This window comes from Hoplias malabaricus, chromosome Y (genome assembly GCF_029633855.1).
Source record: "Hoplias malabaricus isolate fHopMal1 chromosome Y, fHopMal1.hap1, whole genome shotgun sequence".
Taxonomy (NCBI): domain Eukaryota; kingdom Metazoa; phylum Chordata; class Actinopteri; order Characiformes; family Erythrinidae; genus Hoplias; species Hoplias malabaricus.
In genome coordinates this window covers 77,621,075-77,638,446 of record NC_089820.1, presented here as the reverse complement: position 1 = coordinate 77,638,446, position 17,372 = coordinate 77,621,075, and the positions used below count along the sequence as shown (strand labels likewise).

Below are 17,372 nucleotides of genomic sequence, written 5' to 3'. Positions count from 1 at the left end.
CGTAGGCGTATATCTGAAGGCCCAGATGCAGTGATATTCATACAGAGGTAAATATTGATGTTAAAGTCACTGTTAATGGGGGTGTGTTACTGACTCACGTTAATGTTATATTGTTTATGTTCCCAGGCTTGCATTCAGCATATTTATTTATGAAATATAATAAAAACGCTGTTATAAATGAGCTGTTAGAAAGGACAGGAAGCTCTTAGGATTTAGATACTTTTAAACATAATAAAAAAATGTATTTTCTTTAAATTTCAAGGCATTTAAAGCTACTGCAATTGTTCAATTGTGTTTTTTATTTTGTACCTTGTTCTATTTTAATTGGCGTAATGTCCACCCGGAAGTGTGGTTGTGTTGTAAACCTGTTGTAAACACTTCAGTCTCATTACACCTGTTTGTTTATTAATGCACTCTGTTACACTGTGTGTAAATCAGAGACCACCCTTTGTTTATTTATTTACTTTTTCAAATTCCACTCCAACAGCCATTTAGAGCTACGACTTGATGGCTATTCCCTTTATTGGCTCTTCAGTTATAGAGCGTTCTCAGAGAACAGCCACCGGGACGTGTCTCTCTCTCTCTCTCTCTTCAGATCAATTCCACAGGTGTTTGTGTCCATTCTTCCGCTCCGAGGGGACAACTCCACGCTATGAGGTGGGACTGAAAGGATGTGGAGCCGGCGAGAAGAAGCCCTTGAGAACAGGAAATGAGGAATTAATCCTAGCGGCTGAACAATGGACTGTCCACTCCAGGAGGCCTCGGGAATATCGCACTGGACCGTGAAAATTACAAAGAAACAACTTCTAAGACTGAACTTTAGGGCTATTCTGACAGCGTCTAAAGCAGGTGTGAAAGGAGTGGAGGCTGTGGTAAAAGCAGAGGGCGCTCAGATCGCACAATGAGAAATTATATTTCATTTCTTAGCAGCCTCCGTGTATTTTAGGACATTGTTATAATGATATGTTGTCTAATTTCCTGACGCTGAACGTACTGGTCTTTTCAATAGAGAGGAAATGAAACCCGGGTGGTCTCTGACTTATGCACAGCGTGTTGATGTATATGAAGGTGTTCATTAGCTCTGGGCTGCACAGACGCCCGCACGAATAGAAGCCTTCACGCTTCAGCACCGTGGACAGCGCGCGCGTTTTTTGTTTTTTTTTCCCTCCTCTCCTCTCGAGGCAGCGGACGCGCAGGCGCGCTCGGACATGGAAGTGGAGGCGCTGGAGCCTCTCGGCATAAGCGCCACAGCTGCACAGCGAGCGAGCCGCACGCGTTCACTGTCCGGCACCGGCGAGTGGGCGGCGAGGGTTTTGTTTTTCTTTTCTTTCTGTTTGTCCTTCTTTTCCTGGCTTTAGCCGCAACGGAACAGGACTGGACTGACCGGGGGTGGGCTGCTGCTGAAAAGAAGAAAGAGAAAAAAAAAGAGAAGAAAGAAAAACAAAACAAAAGCAGCTGCCCTGGTCTGAGAGAGAGAGAGAGAGAGAGAGAGACAGAGAGAGAGAGAGAGTGAGGGGGAGGGAGGTGTAAAGGCAACATCTCTCCTCTTGTTATAGTGAGAGAGGGAGAGCGAGAAGAGATAGAGGCAGAGAGAGAAAGAAAGGGAAAGAGAGTGAGAAAGAGAGAGGAAGACCGTTGGGGAGCGAGAGAGAGAGAGAGAGAGAGAGGAAGGCAGCGGCGTCTTTCTCTCCTCGCGATGGAGCTCACCATGGAAAGCCTGAGCAACATGCACGGTGTCTCGCACGCGCAGGCAGTCGCGCAGCCGCCGCCGCCGCACCGCGGGCTCGTGTCTCACGGGCGACCGGCCATGGTCTCGAGCATGGCGGCGTCGCTGCTGGAGAGCGCCGGCGAGTACCGGAGCATGTGCGAGCCGAGCATGGGCCTCTCCAGCACTTACACGACGCTCGCGCCCCTGCAGCATCTGCCGCCCATCTCCAGCGTCTCGGACAAATTCCACCCGCACCATCACCCGCACCACCACGCGCATCATCACTCGCACCACCACCCGCACCATCACCCGCACCACTCCGTGGGTAACGTCAGCGGCAGCTTCACGCTCATGCGCGACGAGCGCGGCGGAGGGGGCCCCGGCGGGGGTGGAGGAGGGGGCCCCGCCGGCCCGGGTGGCCCCGGCGGTCCGGGCAGCTTGGTCAGCAACCTCTACGGCCACCACCACCACTACGCCAAGGACGTCACCAGCATGGGCGCGCCGCTCTCGCCACTCTCGCCGCTTTCGTCGCTCTCCAACGGGCTCCACGGCTCGCAGAACGCGCTTTCCGCCGCCTACGGAGCCCCGAGCGCCGCCAGCTTCGAGCCGCACGCGGGAGGAGGCCTCTCCAACATCAACCTCAACGGCATGCACGCGCACGGACACTTGCACATGCAGGCCGCCAGCGCCATGCTCGCGGAGCGCGGGGGCGCCAACCCGGGCACCAACCCGGGCGCGAACCAGGGCGGCGCGAACGGAGGCCCCGGGGGCCAAGTGGAGGAGATCAACACGAAGGAGGTGGCGCAGCGCATCACGGCCGAGCTGAAGCGCTACAGCATCCCGCAGGCCATCTTCGCGCAGCGGATCCTCTGCCGCTCGCAGGGCACGCTCTCCGACCTGCTGCGCAACCCCAAGCCCTGGAGCAAGCTCAAATCGGGCCGCGAGACCTTCCGCAGGATGTGGAAGTGGCTGCAGGAGCCCGAGTTCCAGCGCATGTCCGCGCTCCGCCTGGCCGGTGAGTGTTTTAGACCAAGGATGTAAACACAGGCAAACCGGGGTCACGTCTAAAGCGTGAGATACACACGCCTGCCAACTTGGAAACACCGAGTTATTGTAACGCTTTTGTTCCACTTTAGTAACTTTAGGGATTAGTCTTAAATTTAAGTTTAAGTTTAAGGTGATATTAGTCTTAAATTTAAGGTTTAAGGTGGCATTAGTCTTAAAGTTAAGTTTAGGTTTAAGTTGACATTATTCTTAAAGTTAAGTTTAGGTTTAAGGTGATATTAGTCTTAAAGTTAAGTTTAGGTTTAATGTGATCCTTAGTCTTAAAGTTAAATTTAAGTTTAAGGTGATCCTTAGTCTTAAAGTTAAGTTTAGGTTTAATGTGGCATTAGTCTTAAAGTTAAGTTTAGGTTTAAGGCGGCATTAGTATTAAAGTTAAGTTTAGGTTTAAGGCGGCATTAGTCTTAAAGTTAAGTTTAGGTTTAAGGTGGCATTAGTCTTAAAGTTAAGTTTAGGTTTAAGGCGGCATTAGTCTTAAAGTTAAGTTTAGGTTTAAGGTGGCCTTAGTCTTAAAGGTAAGTTTAGGTTTAAGGTGGCATTAGTCTTTAAGTTAAGTTTAGGTTTAAGGTGGCCTTAGTCTTAAAGGTAAGTTTAGGTTTAAGGTGGCATTAGTCTTTAAGTTAAGTTTAGGTTTAAGGTGGCCTTAGTCTTAAAGGTAAGTTTAGGTTTAGGGTGATTCTTAGTCTTAAATTGACGGTGAGGTTTAGGATGATGTCTAGTCTTACACTTAAGGATAGGTTTAGGGAGCGATGTCTCTTAAAGTAAAGATCAGGTTTAGGCTGAGGTCTACTCTTAAAGTTAGGCTTAGGTGATAGTCTCAAAGTTAGTGTAGGATTTGGTTTCGGTTTATGGTTAGGCCTGGGTTTATGTTTGTGTTAGAAGTTTAGGGGTTGGGTTTAGTCAAAGGCTTAGGAGAGTAACCAAAGTCACAACGTGGTCTTAAAGTCTTAAGCTGGTTGGAACCTTTAATGGCTCCACTCCTCACTTCAGTGTTTTACAAACCCAAACACACCCTGCTCCAAACCCAGGGATAGTGTGTGACAGCAGAAAGCAGTGGTGAATGATTCTGTTTTACACGAATACAACATGACACTGTTCCTCATGAACTTAGTTTAGAAATAAATGACAAGTCTCTGCTCTCTGTTGTTAACCACACACTGCCAGCTGGGGTGGGGGTGTGGGGGGGTGCTGTTTATACCTGAACTCAGTCTTTAAAGGCAGTCTGGATGTTTACCCTTGTACAGACAGCACACAGGCTACCACAGGTGTCATGCTGAGCGTTTGGGTTCGTTGTGAGTTGTGAGGTAGCAGAGAGAACTGAACTGAAACCATAGGGAGATTTGAACTGACCATTGCTTCGGCACTTTACAAACAAATGGGCAAATGGACCTCAGGAAGGAAAGTGGACTTCTTCACACAGTGTGAAGGACAGCTCTGGGTTTAAATGATGTAGTAAACTAAGAATCGACAAAAATGGAGATATATATATATTTTTGTTTTGGACAGCGATGATTTTATAAAAATATGAAAAGTGCCATAAATTTATGGATTCTTTTTATTATTATTTTTCCATCCACAATGTGTGAAATCCAACAGATAAACAGTAATCGTGCTTTAATATGAGAAGCGTGTCATAGGAAATCTATACACTGATGTACCCAAACTTTTGCATATGAGCTCAATCACATTTACAATGATCACATTATCATTTTGAGACATTTATTATACATACGAGGTCAAACGTGAACATCTGATGCAAAAGATACGAGAAAAAGCAACGAGTGCTGCGTAGTGCTGGCGTGAAAACAGAAGTGTGATGGTTAGCACATGCTCCCTTCCGCTTTCTGCAGTGGTTATTATTTACTTATTAATATTCAACAGGGATTTCTGACTGACAGTCTCCTTACCTGCTAAAACCGTGTGCAAGAGATCCATAAAATATTTATTGACACTTCACAGGGGGATCGGTCTGATGGCTGGTGTCATGCTGTAACATCTGACTCAGTTCTACACAGATCAGCCAAAGCTTTAAAGCCACCTCCTTGCTTCTACATTCTCTGTCCACTTTATCAGTGCCACCGACCGTAGAGCTGCACTTTGTAGTTCTACAATTAGTAGCTGTAGTCCATCCGATGCATTGTAGACTTCGTTAGCCCTCTGTTTCTCATTGAAACGCCCAGGACCCCCCACAGAGCAGGTATGATGTGGGTGGTGGCTCATTCTCATAGCTGCAGTGACACTGACATAGTGGTGGTGTGTGTTGTGCTGGTACGAGTGGATCAGACACAGCAGTGCTGCTGGAGTTTTTAGTAGAATCAGAAGAGTCCACCAACCCAAAAATATCCAGTGAATAGCGTCTGGTGTCCATTGGTGAACGACTGGAGGACGACCGACGCAAACTGTGCAGCGACAGATGAGCTACTACCACTGACTTTGCGTCTACAAGGAGGACCAACGAGGTAGGAGAGTCTAACAGAGTTGACAGTGAGTGGACACAGTGGTTAAAAACTCACAGCACTGCTGTGTCTGATCCACTGTAGCAGGGCAACACACACTGCAACACCACCACCACGTCAGAGTCAGAGCAGCGATGAGAATGATCACTGAAACCAAGCTGTGGTGTTATAATATGTGGCATTGCAGGTCAGTATTTACACACATAAGGTCTGATCACATGTATTGATCGGCTGGTATTATTCCCTATTAAAATATTTTTCAGATTCATATTCGCCTGTTTTTAATATGGCCTTTTGCTGCTGGAAAAACAATACGCTTCTTATGAAGGTGTCCAGGAGTCCGAGCCCATCTCACTGGCCTGAATAACCCCTCCTGTCCCATAATGACCTTGTCCCATATGGTCTGATGTCCCGTTTTTCCTTGGCACTCACCACTTTTCCAGTTTACTGAGCACTGATTGCACTGAGTGGGCGCTGACTCTGATCATGGCTCCTATCACACTCCCATTACCCCATATCTCTTCAGCACATCACACTAATCTTATTGTCACCCTCCGGACACAGAAAGCTAGGGCTGTGCATACACACTGGTGTTCACCTGAGAAAGCTATATTGAGCTCTATGTATATACAGAACCAAGGGGTTAATAATGATCCACGTGTAATAGTATCTTCTTTATTTCTCTGAAACCTACTGCATGTTAAAGTATACACCGTTAAAATGGCCCCTAAACGGTTCACGGCTTGATTGAACCGTTCTAGGAATAAAAATCCTTTTTGTGGACATTTGTGGTGGTGCTTTAAACATTTAAAATATGATCAGACTCGCTGATTTTATGTCTGATTTTATGTCTTTTAAAAAGCCATAACTGATGCACTGCGAAGCACAATTCCACACTCTCTTATTTCTCTGTGGTGGTACCTTTCACTGTCTCTTACCTTTAATGAGGGAATAGAATTGTACCAGACTGTATAATATATATAGGTCATTTCATAAAATCCCATTTCAACCCTGGAATATTTATTTCACAACATTTAATCACAAAACGCAAATATATTCAATTTCCTTCTGAAAAGAGAGTGTAATGTCTACCTTCAAAGCACACAACTGGACTTTAAGACCCCTGCTGAAGTTCTGAGGGGAACATTGCACTGTCTTTGTCTTTAGTGCAGGCCATTCTGGGCCCATAATATAAAATACCCTGTCCCATTACAGTTAATAATTCTTCTTAGTCGTTAAATTAATGCTGAAGCCACAAAGTAAATATAATACAATATATTCCTCAGATTTGGCGAATCAGCTTCAGTTTTAATGATTAAAATTGCACACCACTGTTTACGCTAAAGCCAGCCACACTGTAATGTAATACACGTCAAACAGCCTCAGAACCCCTAGCTTCCGTTTCCCTGGTGTCCGAATCACGTTGATGTCAATGGATGTGTTCCGCGCGGTTAGGGTCTGGGGTCTTTGCATTTTCACGGCGGAAGCAAACAGAGGCTGAATGAGAGTTAAAGCGGACGGCCATCAAACACTTAAAGAACGATTTTCTGTCAGCGGTTTGATGAGTGTCCGGCTCGCGCGCGCTCCCGCGGCAGATGGGGGGATCTCCGACGGGCTTTTCCCTGCACAAAAAAAGGTCAGATTGGTGTGTTTTGGGCCTTTCGCGCCCCCCGCGTTCCCCCCTCGAGCCTGCCTCTGACTCAGCCCCCCCCATCCACCCAACCCCTCTTTCTCTCGACCTGCAGCTGATCGATAGCGCAGTTCGCCGCGTCCCTTTTAAATGGAGCGCGCGGATCGATACTCGATTGGGAAGCGCGGAGGCAGATAAGCGCGCGGCTGCGCCTGCTTTTAATTGAGCTCGCTTTGTTTTTTAACGCGCGCTGATTAGACCCCGACTACCCCACTTCCGTTCAGCTACGACGGTCTGGAGGTTTGCACGAGAACCTTTGGATTTTGACAGTGTGTTTGTTTGTGGGTTTCTTTGGCTGGGATGAATAAAAAAGGCATTAAATTATTCAAAAAGTGGGAAATTATTGAACGGCGGATTTCTTTGTGTCCACTTCCGCGCCGCACCAATGTTTAAAAGTTCGGTCACTCCCGGTCAAATGTGGTTATTTTTTTGTTAATTCCCTTGTTGCTTTTTTTTTGTCTTTGGGTTTGAGTATGATGTTGAAAAATCACAATATATATTTAAAATATGGTGAAATAATTGATGCAGGCCAATGTGTTACATTCATACATTTTTAAAATTGTGAACACATTTCTTTAGTTTATTTGTAAATCTTGTAAATGCCATGTTTATGTTATTTATTTAAAAAAAAAAAACTTGTCATTTGACAGCGGCATGGACTTCACCCCGTGTCTGCGGGGGTTTCCGCCGGTTGCCCTGGTTTTCTTCCCATAGTCCAATAACACATGTTGGCGGGTGGATTTTCTATTCAAAAGGGGCCATAGATGTGAGCGTTAGTGTTCGTGTTGAGACCCTGAACAGGATAAAGTCATTACAGAAAAGATTATTGATGAACGAATGAATGAAATGAATGTAATTTGACGGGGAAACAAAAAAAGTAAACAGTGTTAGAAACACATTCAAACAAACGAACAGAGACGCTAGGCCATGACGCTGCGTACGTGTTTCAAAATAAAAGTTCCCTTTAATTATCAAGAAACCTGTATTTCTCACTCTTAAACTTATCTTTTAAAAACACGGTTCTTCCATCATATAACCATTTTCAAACTTTATTTAGAAGTTCATATTTACTATTTTCTCTTATGGGAATGGACTATTTTTTTACACTGCTGCATTTCTGAATGAGTCAAACAATGTGTTGTGAGCAATTAAAAACAAGCGCTGTAAAAATCATTACAAACCCTTTAACATAACCCCGGAACATCCACGGATACTTTATCTTCACGAGAGACTCCCGTGATTCTACCATCTACTGCAACCCAACACTATTTCCAACATCTTTTAAGATTCTGACTATTCAGAATGAATGTAATCATCGTGGATGAGTGGCTTAAGAAAGACAGAGGGGGAGAGAATGAGAGAAATGAAAGAGAGACAGAGTGAGAGAGAGAGAGACAGCGCGCGCGAGAGAGAGACAGAGAGAGTCAGTGTCCTGACTGTGCTGAGAAGCAATTAATCACGGCTGCCGAGCTATCCATTAGGCATTCAAATGTGCACAGATTGGACGTGTGTCCACTTGCAGGTCACTAATGCTGCCCTCTCTAACCACGAGGCCGCTGCCTCCCTGTCTCAGGGGTCCGGCCAATGGGGAATCTATACTGCCACCAAAAAGCAAAGAGAAAGGAACTTCAATGTGGCATCGATTGGGATCATAATAAATTTGATATGATAACCTGCAGTGTATAAAGGGGAGGAGTTCATGTAAATTCAGCTCACACTAAACTACAGTGGACGTTCATCTTGTTTTTAAGAGTAGGGTTTCATTTTAAAATTCATGTTCCTTCATAATGAAGCCCAGATTTAGAGGCAGGAAAAGACTGAAAATGTCTGGATGTGGATGGTTTGGTGGAGTATATGGCTTCAACATTCCACCTCCCATTAAGCCCAGTGTTTACAGAGTACATATGGATTTTAAAGGTGGTCGCGTCCTTGGACTTTAAAAGGACATTTGCCAGTGCATCCACTGTGGTCAGTGTCTTCTGTTGGTGGCCAATCAGGGCAGAGTACAATGAACCCAAGCCTATAATTTCATGACCAACCTTTTAAGATTCAGTGCAGCCTTTGGTTAAACACGTAGCTGAGCAGCACTTTTACACCATGCATTGATTTAAGTGGTTAGATTTGTCTTTCACTGTGTCCAGGCGGCGCATTCCTAATCAATTCCTGCAATAACTGCATGTGATTTCCTGTCAAAACCATCTGAATGAGATATATGCAGACATTTTGGAAAATAAGAGGAATTTCTCTGCCATGAGAAACTCTCACTTCACAGGTAACTAAACTGCTCCAGAATCTGGAAATGGATTTAGTGCGTACCAAACCAGTCGCGTCCTGTGGTACAGTCTTGAGTCTTGAAATGGCTCTATTCACTCCACTCCATGCTCCCCAGGCCACATGTCTAAATGGACTGAAGTGTGACAGTGTGAAATAGTGAAAGCCTGTTTGCTAAGACCCCATGCAGGATCTCAGTGGTTTTTTTATGGTATTGTTTTCACTCTATTCCCTCATGATGACTCTGGATTACAGTGACCGGTCATTTAGACACAACTAAAACAAACAGCTCTCTGGTCAGTTGTAAGGACAGTGCTCATGATTTTTAAATATTTATTTATCATTATTCCATTTTTATTCATTAGTTATTTCATTTTTTTTCAAATTTGCAAATGTTGAATTCAATTCTTGTCATTGTTTTTGTCAAGAATTAAAGTCTTGAAATACGCTGCGAAAAACTTTTGCCTCCGTCTCAAAGTGAAATCATATGTATTTCATTAAACGAGCATTCCCAGGATTCCTAAATTTTGAATAAAACGTGAATATCTGGCAACCCACTGTGAAACCCAACCCACACTTAGCCCTTACGCTAACTGTCACCTGAACAGTAAACCTAACACTAATCTCCAAAAGATTAGAAATAGAACATTTTTTGCAGATTAAAGACTCACATATAAACACCTAATCCTTAACCTAAACCTAACTTTAAAACTAATCCTAAACATAACTGAAAAACCTGACTGTGAACTCTAAAAGGTCAGAAATGTAGTGTGGTGTGTTTGTGTCACGCTGTTGCTAACAGAAAACCAGACTGTTCGTAGCTCTTCTTTAGGTATACAACAGAGAGTTTGAAAGTATTTAGTGAAACAGCACCTCCAGTGGATAATAATAATAATTACGCAAAACATACAAATGACAACATTTAAGCAGCTATAGTTTTACTGATCTCTTTAGGTTTGGAAGTGATATCAGGTTGAATATTTTCCAGCTAATACACTTGTCCTCTATGATATCTATGTAAACACAGGGGCAAGATATCAGTCTTGTTGCTTAGGCCTTCAGGCACTGAACCGAAGGCTTAAAATTGTCAGATTAACCACAAACTGACAGCGGAATCAACATATGTCTGATGGGACCAATATCAAGAGAAAAAAAAAAATCATCACACCAGACCACCTGGCAGTCCGAGATATGTCACTGACTGTGAATCAATGCATTTCAGTCCGATGGTAGACGCCAGCAGGATTTAGAATTACGGTAGATGTCTCTCTCTCTCTCTTTCTCTCTCTCTCTCTCTCTCTCTCTCTTTCTCTCCATCTCTCTCCGTCTCTCTCTCTCTCTCTCTCTCTCTCTCTCCGTCTCTCTCTGGCTTAGCTTGACTTTTGACATTTACGGCATTGGCTGACGGCCTAGAACACATTCTCCCAGTTCATCACTGAGTTTTTGAACATGATTAGAGCATTACATCATAGTAATACCACCCACTCTGCTGTAAATACAATAAAACATGCAAATATGGCTACGACACACAGTTAGAATGTCACTGCATTACGCTAACACAGCTCCTAGCATTGCTAATGCTAATTAATACAAATACATATATATATCGCATTTACACCATCCTTTAAAGAGCGAAGAGAATGGGGATCACCACTCAGAAAGGACCCTCCCGTGACGTTGCCAGGGCTTCTGTAGAAATGTCTGTAGCTCAGAGAGGCTTAGCTAGGATTCTACAAGTGCTCTCCAGATAACAGGAACATGGAAACAATAAGTAGGCTTATAAGAGCGAACCGAATGTAGGCCAAAGTCAAGTGGCTTCCAGCACTTAATTAAGAAAGCCTCAGCACGAGCGCTTTATGTCGTACAACTGTTTCAGGATCGCTCAGAGCTGCTGGTAATCCTTAAAATGAGCAGTGTGTATAAGAGGCCTACTTTATCGAAATCCCACCACTTATACAAAGTAAGGTCAAACCTCAAGTATTCTCAAAGTAGACATTCATGATCATAATCAATATGACGGGGTGCAGTGTGATAAATGCAGTCTGTAAGGCAACCGAAGTCTTAAAGGAATACTCCGACTAATCTCCATCTGCTGCTACAACCAGTAGCCACAGATACACCTCAGCAAGCCCTGAACCAACTGGCCATTGGCTTCTGATATTAGAAATTACATAAAAATTATTACCATCAGCTGTATCATACAGGACTTACTGTTGGCTCCAGACACCCATCCCACACTCTTATAACTGTATATACTCCATATTACATTCATAGTAGCTGCTGAATAATTAATACTGGACAATAGGCCCTACGATTAATTGTGGACAGTAAGATTTTAAAGGAGTTTAAAGGATGCTTAAGCTCTGTAAAAGCTTATAAATTATCCAGTACTGTGCAAAAGTCAAAGACCACCTGGAATCCTTAATATCTCCTCAAGACCTGTAGAGCACCAAAACAGTCCTTATCAATTAAAGAGCACATATAGCTGTTATCTGTGATACACTCTGAGAAATATACAGGTGTTTCTGTCCATTCAGCTTAGTGCGTTGGGTCTGAAAGGATGTGGACATACTCAATACAAATGGCCAGCCACCGAGAGCCCAGAGCTTAGCATCACTTATTGTTTCCGACTCCATGGTTAGATTAGATGTAATAGATTAATTAGTTAGATTAGAATTTTTACTTTGTGGATGTTTTTGTGGAAATTAAACACATGAAAACGTAGTCTTTGACACTGGCACAACACTTTATAAATAGCATGGACAATTTGACTTGCACCTAATGAATGAAAGCAGTGACATTTACCTCAGCGCAGTGCAGACACTAGTCGCTGCTATATACAGATATATTACTACAAGGCAGTAGCCCGCCATATTTGTGGAATACATCTGCGGATCTGCCATTTCTCAGTGAATAACAAGTGGTAGGATAATGGCTTGAGAGAAGCGAGCACATCAAATTGCTCATCTCAGGAAATCTCATAATTAAATGTGGGGTGAATGCAAAAGTGAGAGTCAGCAGTGGCTAGGAATCGCTGCCATTACCACTGCTTCTGCTGCTTCTGCGGCTTTGTCATTCTCATATGTTTGCCTGGCTTTGCACGTATGAGAGATCAATAACATAGCCTCCCATCCCCCCTCTTCTCTTCTCCTCTCTTCTGTTCTCTCTATTTTTTTTTTTGCTCTATTCCCTCCCTCCTTTCCTCCCTCCCTCTTTCACTGCAGCACATCACAAAAAGATGACCCACCATCCATTATGACTGCCACAGTAGTACTGAATAAGATTTGTTGGTGCAGTGGATTCACCCAAAAAGGAAAAGAAATCACAGTCCCTCTGGTATTGCAGTGGTCACTGGAGGAGTACAAACGCTGGTGCAAAATGGCTGACGATGTAAGAGGATGCCTATGAGAGGGGTCTAGCAAACGACCGCATGAAAGCTCCAGTGAACAATAGTAGTTTGCAATACTGAAGTTTGCTGATTGTGTGCTCAGCCCAGACGTCTAGGCTGCAGTTTGTTTGTGTGTGTGTGTGTGTGTGTGTGTGTGTGTGTGAGAGAGAGAGAGAGAGAATGTGCAAATGTGTTGTGTTGGAGTAGAAGGGTGTGAGGTGTGCTAGACATGAGGATGTACAGTACTGTGGATGTGTGAGACTCAATATTGTTGACTGCAGGAGCACAGTGGCGGTCCTGTGGGTATTTCATTTAGAGCTGGACGATATTGGCAAAATTGATATCACAATATATTTCTAAATTTAAGTCGATACAACATAATTCTGATATCGATATAAACAACATAAATGCCACAGAAAAACTGCCAAAAACAAACAAGAAACCTGACATTGTCGTCAAACATAAATATATTGGTTTTGTCCATATTAATATTTTTATAAAATTGAGGGCAGTGATATTAGTGAGGTTAGGCTAATAACTGTCCTGGTGTGTGAGTGAATGTGTGTGTGCCCAGATATGTATTGGCGCTCTGTCCTGGGTGAAACCCTAGTGCCCGACGCAGACCTCCAGGTGGACAGTCGAGAGTATGCTGTGTGTGTTTGGCTGCTGCTTCTCACCAGTGTGTGTGAATTGAATGTTGTGTTGATTGTTAAGTGTCCTTGCGTTTCTAGAAAGGCGCTATATAAGTGTAATGTTAAATACATTAAAAATAAATAAAAACAAATGCACCAGAAAGTCCCATTTTATTGGTCCTGGCTTTTCTTTGGAGATTATGCAAAATGTGCTTGCAGCTGAACACCTGTGACTGAGATCTGTTGAGTGAACCTTAAGGGAGCTGAATTGACTCACTAGGAGGTAGAGGTCTATAAACGTTTGAATAATAGCACAGAAGAAACATGTCATGGTTACACTCCTAAACTAAGGGGTGTTTGTGTGAATGTACCTAAGGAGTTAATGCAACAGAGTCACACAAAACATTGGTACAACTTGACTATGAACTTTTTAAAAAGGGGAGTTTATTAAACTATTTAAGACTTTTGTTTTTTTGCTGATATATAAAGTTGTTTAGAGTAGTTTTATGTGAAATTCTTCAGAAATGACAGAATTGTTTATTGTGGTAGTGAGAGGAACCAGATGTAAGAAATAAAGTATATTTATAATTCCCCTTTAAATATGAAACCAACATAATATAGTCTTTATTATCAGCGCAGGACCTGTGTTGGGCCTGTGGAGAACTAGCTTGAGCTTGAGCCGTTACGGGTTAAACACTCATAACTAGGCAGGTGCAAATAAAAAAACAAACAGCTTTAAACATTCCAGCTCATGGGTGAATTGCTGGATTTAAAAGTTGAAAACTCATCAAACAGAAACCAGAGGAGTCTCTGATGACCCAGTTTTTTAAAACGAGAAAAAAGTGCTTGGAGTGAAGAGGCAGAGTGTGGGGCTGGAGCTACTGTACATTCAAAACCACCACACACGTCTAGGGCCTGCTCAAAAATTCACAGGAATACCAAAGCCGCTTTGGCTCTTTCTCTCATCTCCTCCAAACTGTGGAAACGAATGTAAATATTCTTTAAAGCAAAGACAAAGTCTGAGAGAGGGAGAGGGAGCGAAAAAAAACCCTCTTCGCCAAATCGTACACGAAGAAAATGTGTGTTATGCGAGATAAAAGCAGACGGCGGCGAGCTGCGATTGATTGAGGGTGGGAGAGATTTGACTTTGTGAAAAGCAGCGGATTGAGGGCGAGCTGCTGAAATGATCGATTCTGCCGTTAATAATTGATAAGCGTGAGGGGGAAGGAGGAGGGGGGGCTACAGGGGTGGAGAGGGAGAGGGTTGGCTGTTGTAACCGAGTCAGCTTCTCGGTAAGCAAAGAAAAAACGTGCGGCGAATGTTAAGAGACCACATTAAGAAAAACGTTACCTCAGACTGAAATGCTAATGCTAACTATAAACAGAAATTAGTGACTAGCAAATTAGCGCGACGTCATCGACATTAATCGAGGATACGCTGAATTCATACGCTTCAGTGCAAAAATATTCGGAATACCTCACCTAGTTTTCACATTTTCTGTAAACAATTATATTAGGAGTGGTTTATATTAAATTCTCCACTGTATGAATATGTAGGAATTTCTCGAGGTTGTGATAGGAATCAAGTGTGTTAAGCCAATCACAAAAAACTATTACATGAGCTTGTTATTAATATGGTGTCTTTTTTCATGAGAATTATTTTTGATCATTTTCAGATACTGCATTGGCCAAAACATACATTATTTGAGAATATTAAAGTCTAATGTATAACCTTTCAGCATTTTTCTGTAATATTTTTCATTTTTGAAATGTTGATTCATACAAAAAGCCAAAAAATGTACTCACAGATTGTCCAGAGTGAATAAAATGGCTAGATTAGCGTTGTAGATAGATGTTTGGTTCCTGTCACAACCACTGTAAAGATATAGATCTGAAGCTTTCTGCACAATGAAACACTTTACTTTTAGCCAAAACCCCACAGCAGTGGACGGTGGAACAGCAAAAGTCTGTTCTTTGGAGTGTGTATCCATTCATACAGTACCTTTAGCATGAGTTGGAAGGGCATCTGTAAAGCAGACCTTCACTATCTACTGGAGGTGGAGGGGTGTGTGTGTGGGGAGGCTTTCTAATTCCTACTAACTTATGAGGATGTACAATGTATAACTTCAACATTACTGAAAAAAATAGAATGGGAGTTAAACAAAAGACACTGAGCTCAGGAAAAGCCTGCGCATGTGAAACTTGCTCTAAATTAGAGACATTTGTAGTGAAGGAACATTCCCAGCCACAGCCATCACTCCGTCTCATTTACATGCCCCACTGATTATCATTTTGTGCTTGTCAGCAAAATACACTCCAATGCAATCCAAGGTTGTGATCATTTGATATTTGAAGGTTGAAGTGCGCTGTGTGCCTAGATGTGTGCATTGTGTTCAGGCAGAAGGCGAGGGGTCACACAGGTCGCATGCGTTTGTGTAGCTGCGTGTGCCTCTGCATGCCAAATGAACGTGCGCTTGTTGCGAGTGTGCTGAGCGTGTGAAGGTATGTTGGCCTGGGCCGAGCTTTATGTCCTTCTGTGAATGTGTGACAGCAAGTGTGTGTGTCTGAATGTGTGTTATGGTGCGAGTGTGAAAGTGCATGTGTGCGTGTGTAAGTGTGTATGTGATCGGGTTATAGAGTGTGCCTGTGCTATACATTGTTAAGGCTTATCTGACTTGCGCTGAATCTGTATTGATTTCCTTTCCCCTGCTCTCTCCCTCCATCTCTGGGGCTCCCACCAGCAGCAGCTAGCCAAGCAGACACACACACACACACACACACACACACACAGAACAGCCAGCAGCAGCAGTCAGCCAAGCAAGGCCCACCACTCACAATACTTTCCCACCAACAGAGCTGTTTGTGCAACACACCTCCCACACACACACACACACACACACTCAAAGACACAGACAAAAGAGCAGATTTTGTTTGAAAGATGGCATAAGGTACACAGCCAATTCATACTGGTAAATAGGCTATAATGGTGAAGTATAAATAGATTCCACATCACAACACTGTATCTCCATTATTATTGGGTTTAAAATTCATTTATTATTTTACACACTTAGCAGTAGCTGCCCTTTTTATCTCTTGACCTTTTCCATTAGTATGATAACTTACTGTGCACAATCTGAGACCAACTTCAATTACCTTTTTAGCAATTAAATTCACCCGTCATTATTTATTAATTAATTCTTCCAGGCACTGATATGTCAACCTGTAAATAGCAAAACATCTCATTACACAGAAGCTACAACAATGAAATATAATGGACTCTTAAGTAATTAGCATCTCCAACGTTTGACTTTACTCAACTCCAAAGTTCATTTTCTGCTCCAGGTGTTCCACATCCAGTGATGTTGAAGTCTGGGCTCCGATTGGTCGAGACATTGTTCAGGGAACTCCAGCAGCATCTTTACTACTTTTTGAGTCTGTTTCCTTTTCTACGTAACAGCTTCCTGTCTGCGGGACCTATTTTAAGAACCACAACATTGGGTTGTCTTCTCCCAGTGTAGGAATGGACAGAACACCTGCTGAGTGGAGCTGTTTACCTGATGGGGATTGTTTGGTAGGTTATTAGATGTTGCATAGCTGTTAGGTGTGCATTTTTTCTGTTGTGGAAAAATGAAAAAAAATAAATAAATATATATATATATATTAATGAAACAGAGATTAGAAATAGAGATTTGACCATATGAAAATCCTTCCCGAGAATTAAGTAATGGATCAATACAAATAGAAATAGAAATGTTCTAAGAAACTAGAACTGTGGTAGTTTGTGTGGTAGTTTGGGGTTTATTCACACACAGATTGTTTATGTAAAAATGCCACAGAAACATTAAGTGACAGAGAATTAAACTCTGGGACTTCTGTAGCTTGCTGCGATTTTTTTGACAATAACAACATTATATTGCTACTGATTTATCGCACTATTGCGACAAGCCAAGAGAGAACAACAACAACGACAAGTGGCTAAAACCCAGCTGAAAGTTGCCAGGGAGGACGTTGTCTCCGAAATGATTCTGAATGCAAGAACCAAAGTCAATAGCAAAAACAGAAGCGTAAACACCCCCTCTATAGCTGTGTATATTTGAGTTACTTGTAAACAATGGGCTCAGACCCTGTATTCTTCTGGCTCACAATAGGTTAGAGTACTTGGCTTT

At 43.0% G+C, this 17,372-nt stretch overlaps 1 protein-coding gene and 1 long non-coding RNA gene across 2 annotated transcripts in view; one reads left to right on the top strand and one right to left on the bottom strand.

Moving 5' to 3' along the window:
• The first annotated feature begins 1,696 nt into the window (after nt 1-1,696).
• The window catches only part of LOC136679172 (one cut domain family member 3-like), a 27,455-nt gene continuing 11,779 nt past the window's right edge, over nt 1,697-17,372 (top strand). Inside the window, exon 1 of the mRNA XM_066657542.1 lies at nt 1,697-2,723. Within this exon, the coding sequence (XP_066513639.1) occupies nt 1,697-2,723 (1,027 nt within the window). The remainder of the gene's footprint in view (nt 2,724-17,372) is intronic.
• The window catches only part of LOC136679173 (uncharacterized), a 17,302-nt gene continuing 16,260 nt past the window's right edge, over nt 16,331-17,372 (bottom strand). Inside the window, exon 4 of the long non-coding RNA XR_010796533.1 lies at nt 16,331-16,820. This is a non-coding gene — a long non-coding RNA (uncharacterized lncRNA). The remainder of the gene's footprint in view (nt 16,821-17,372) is intronic.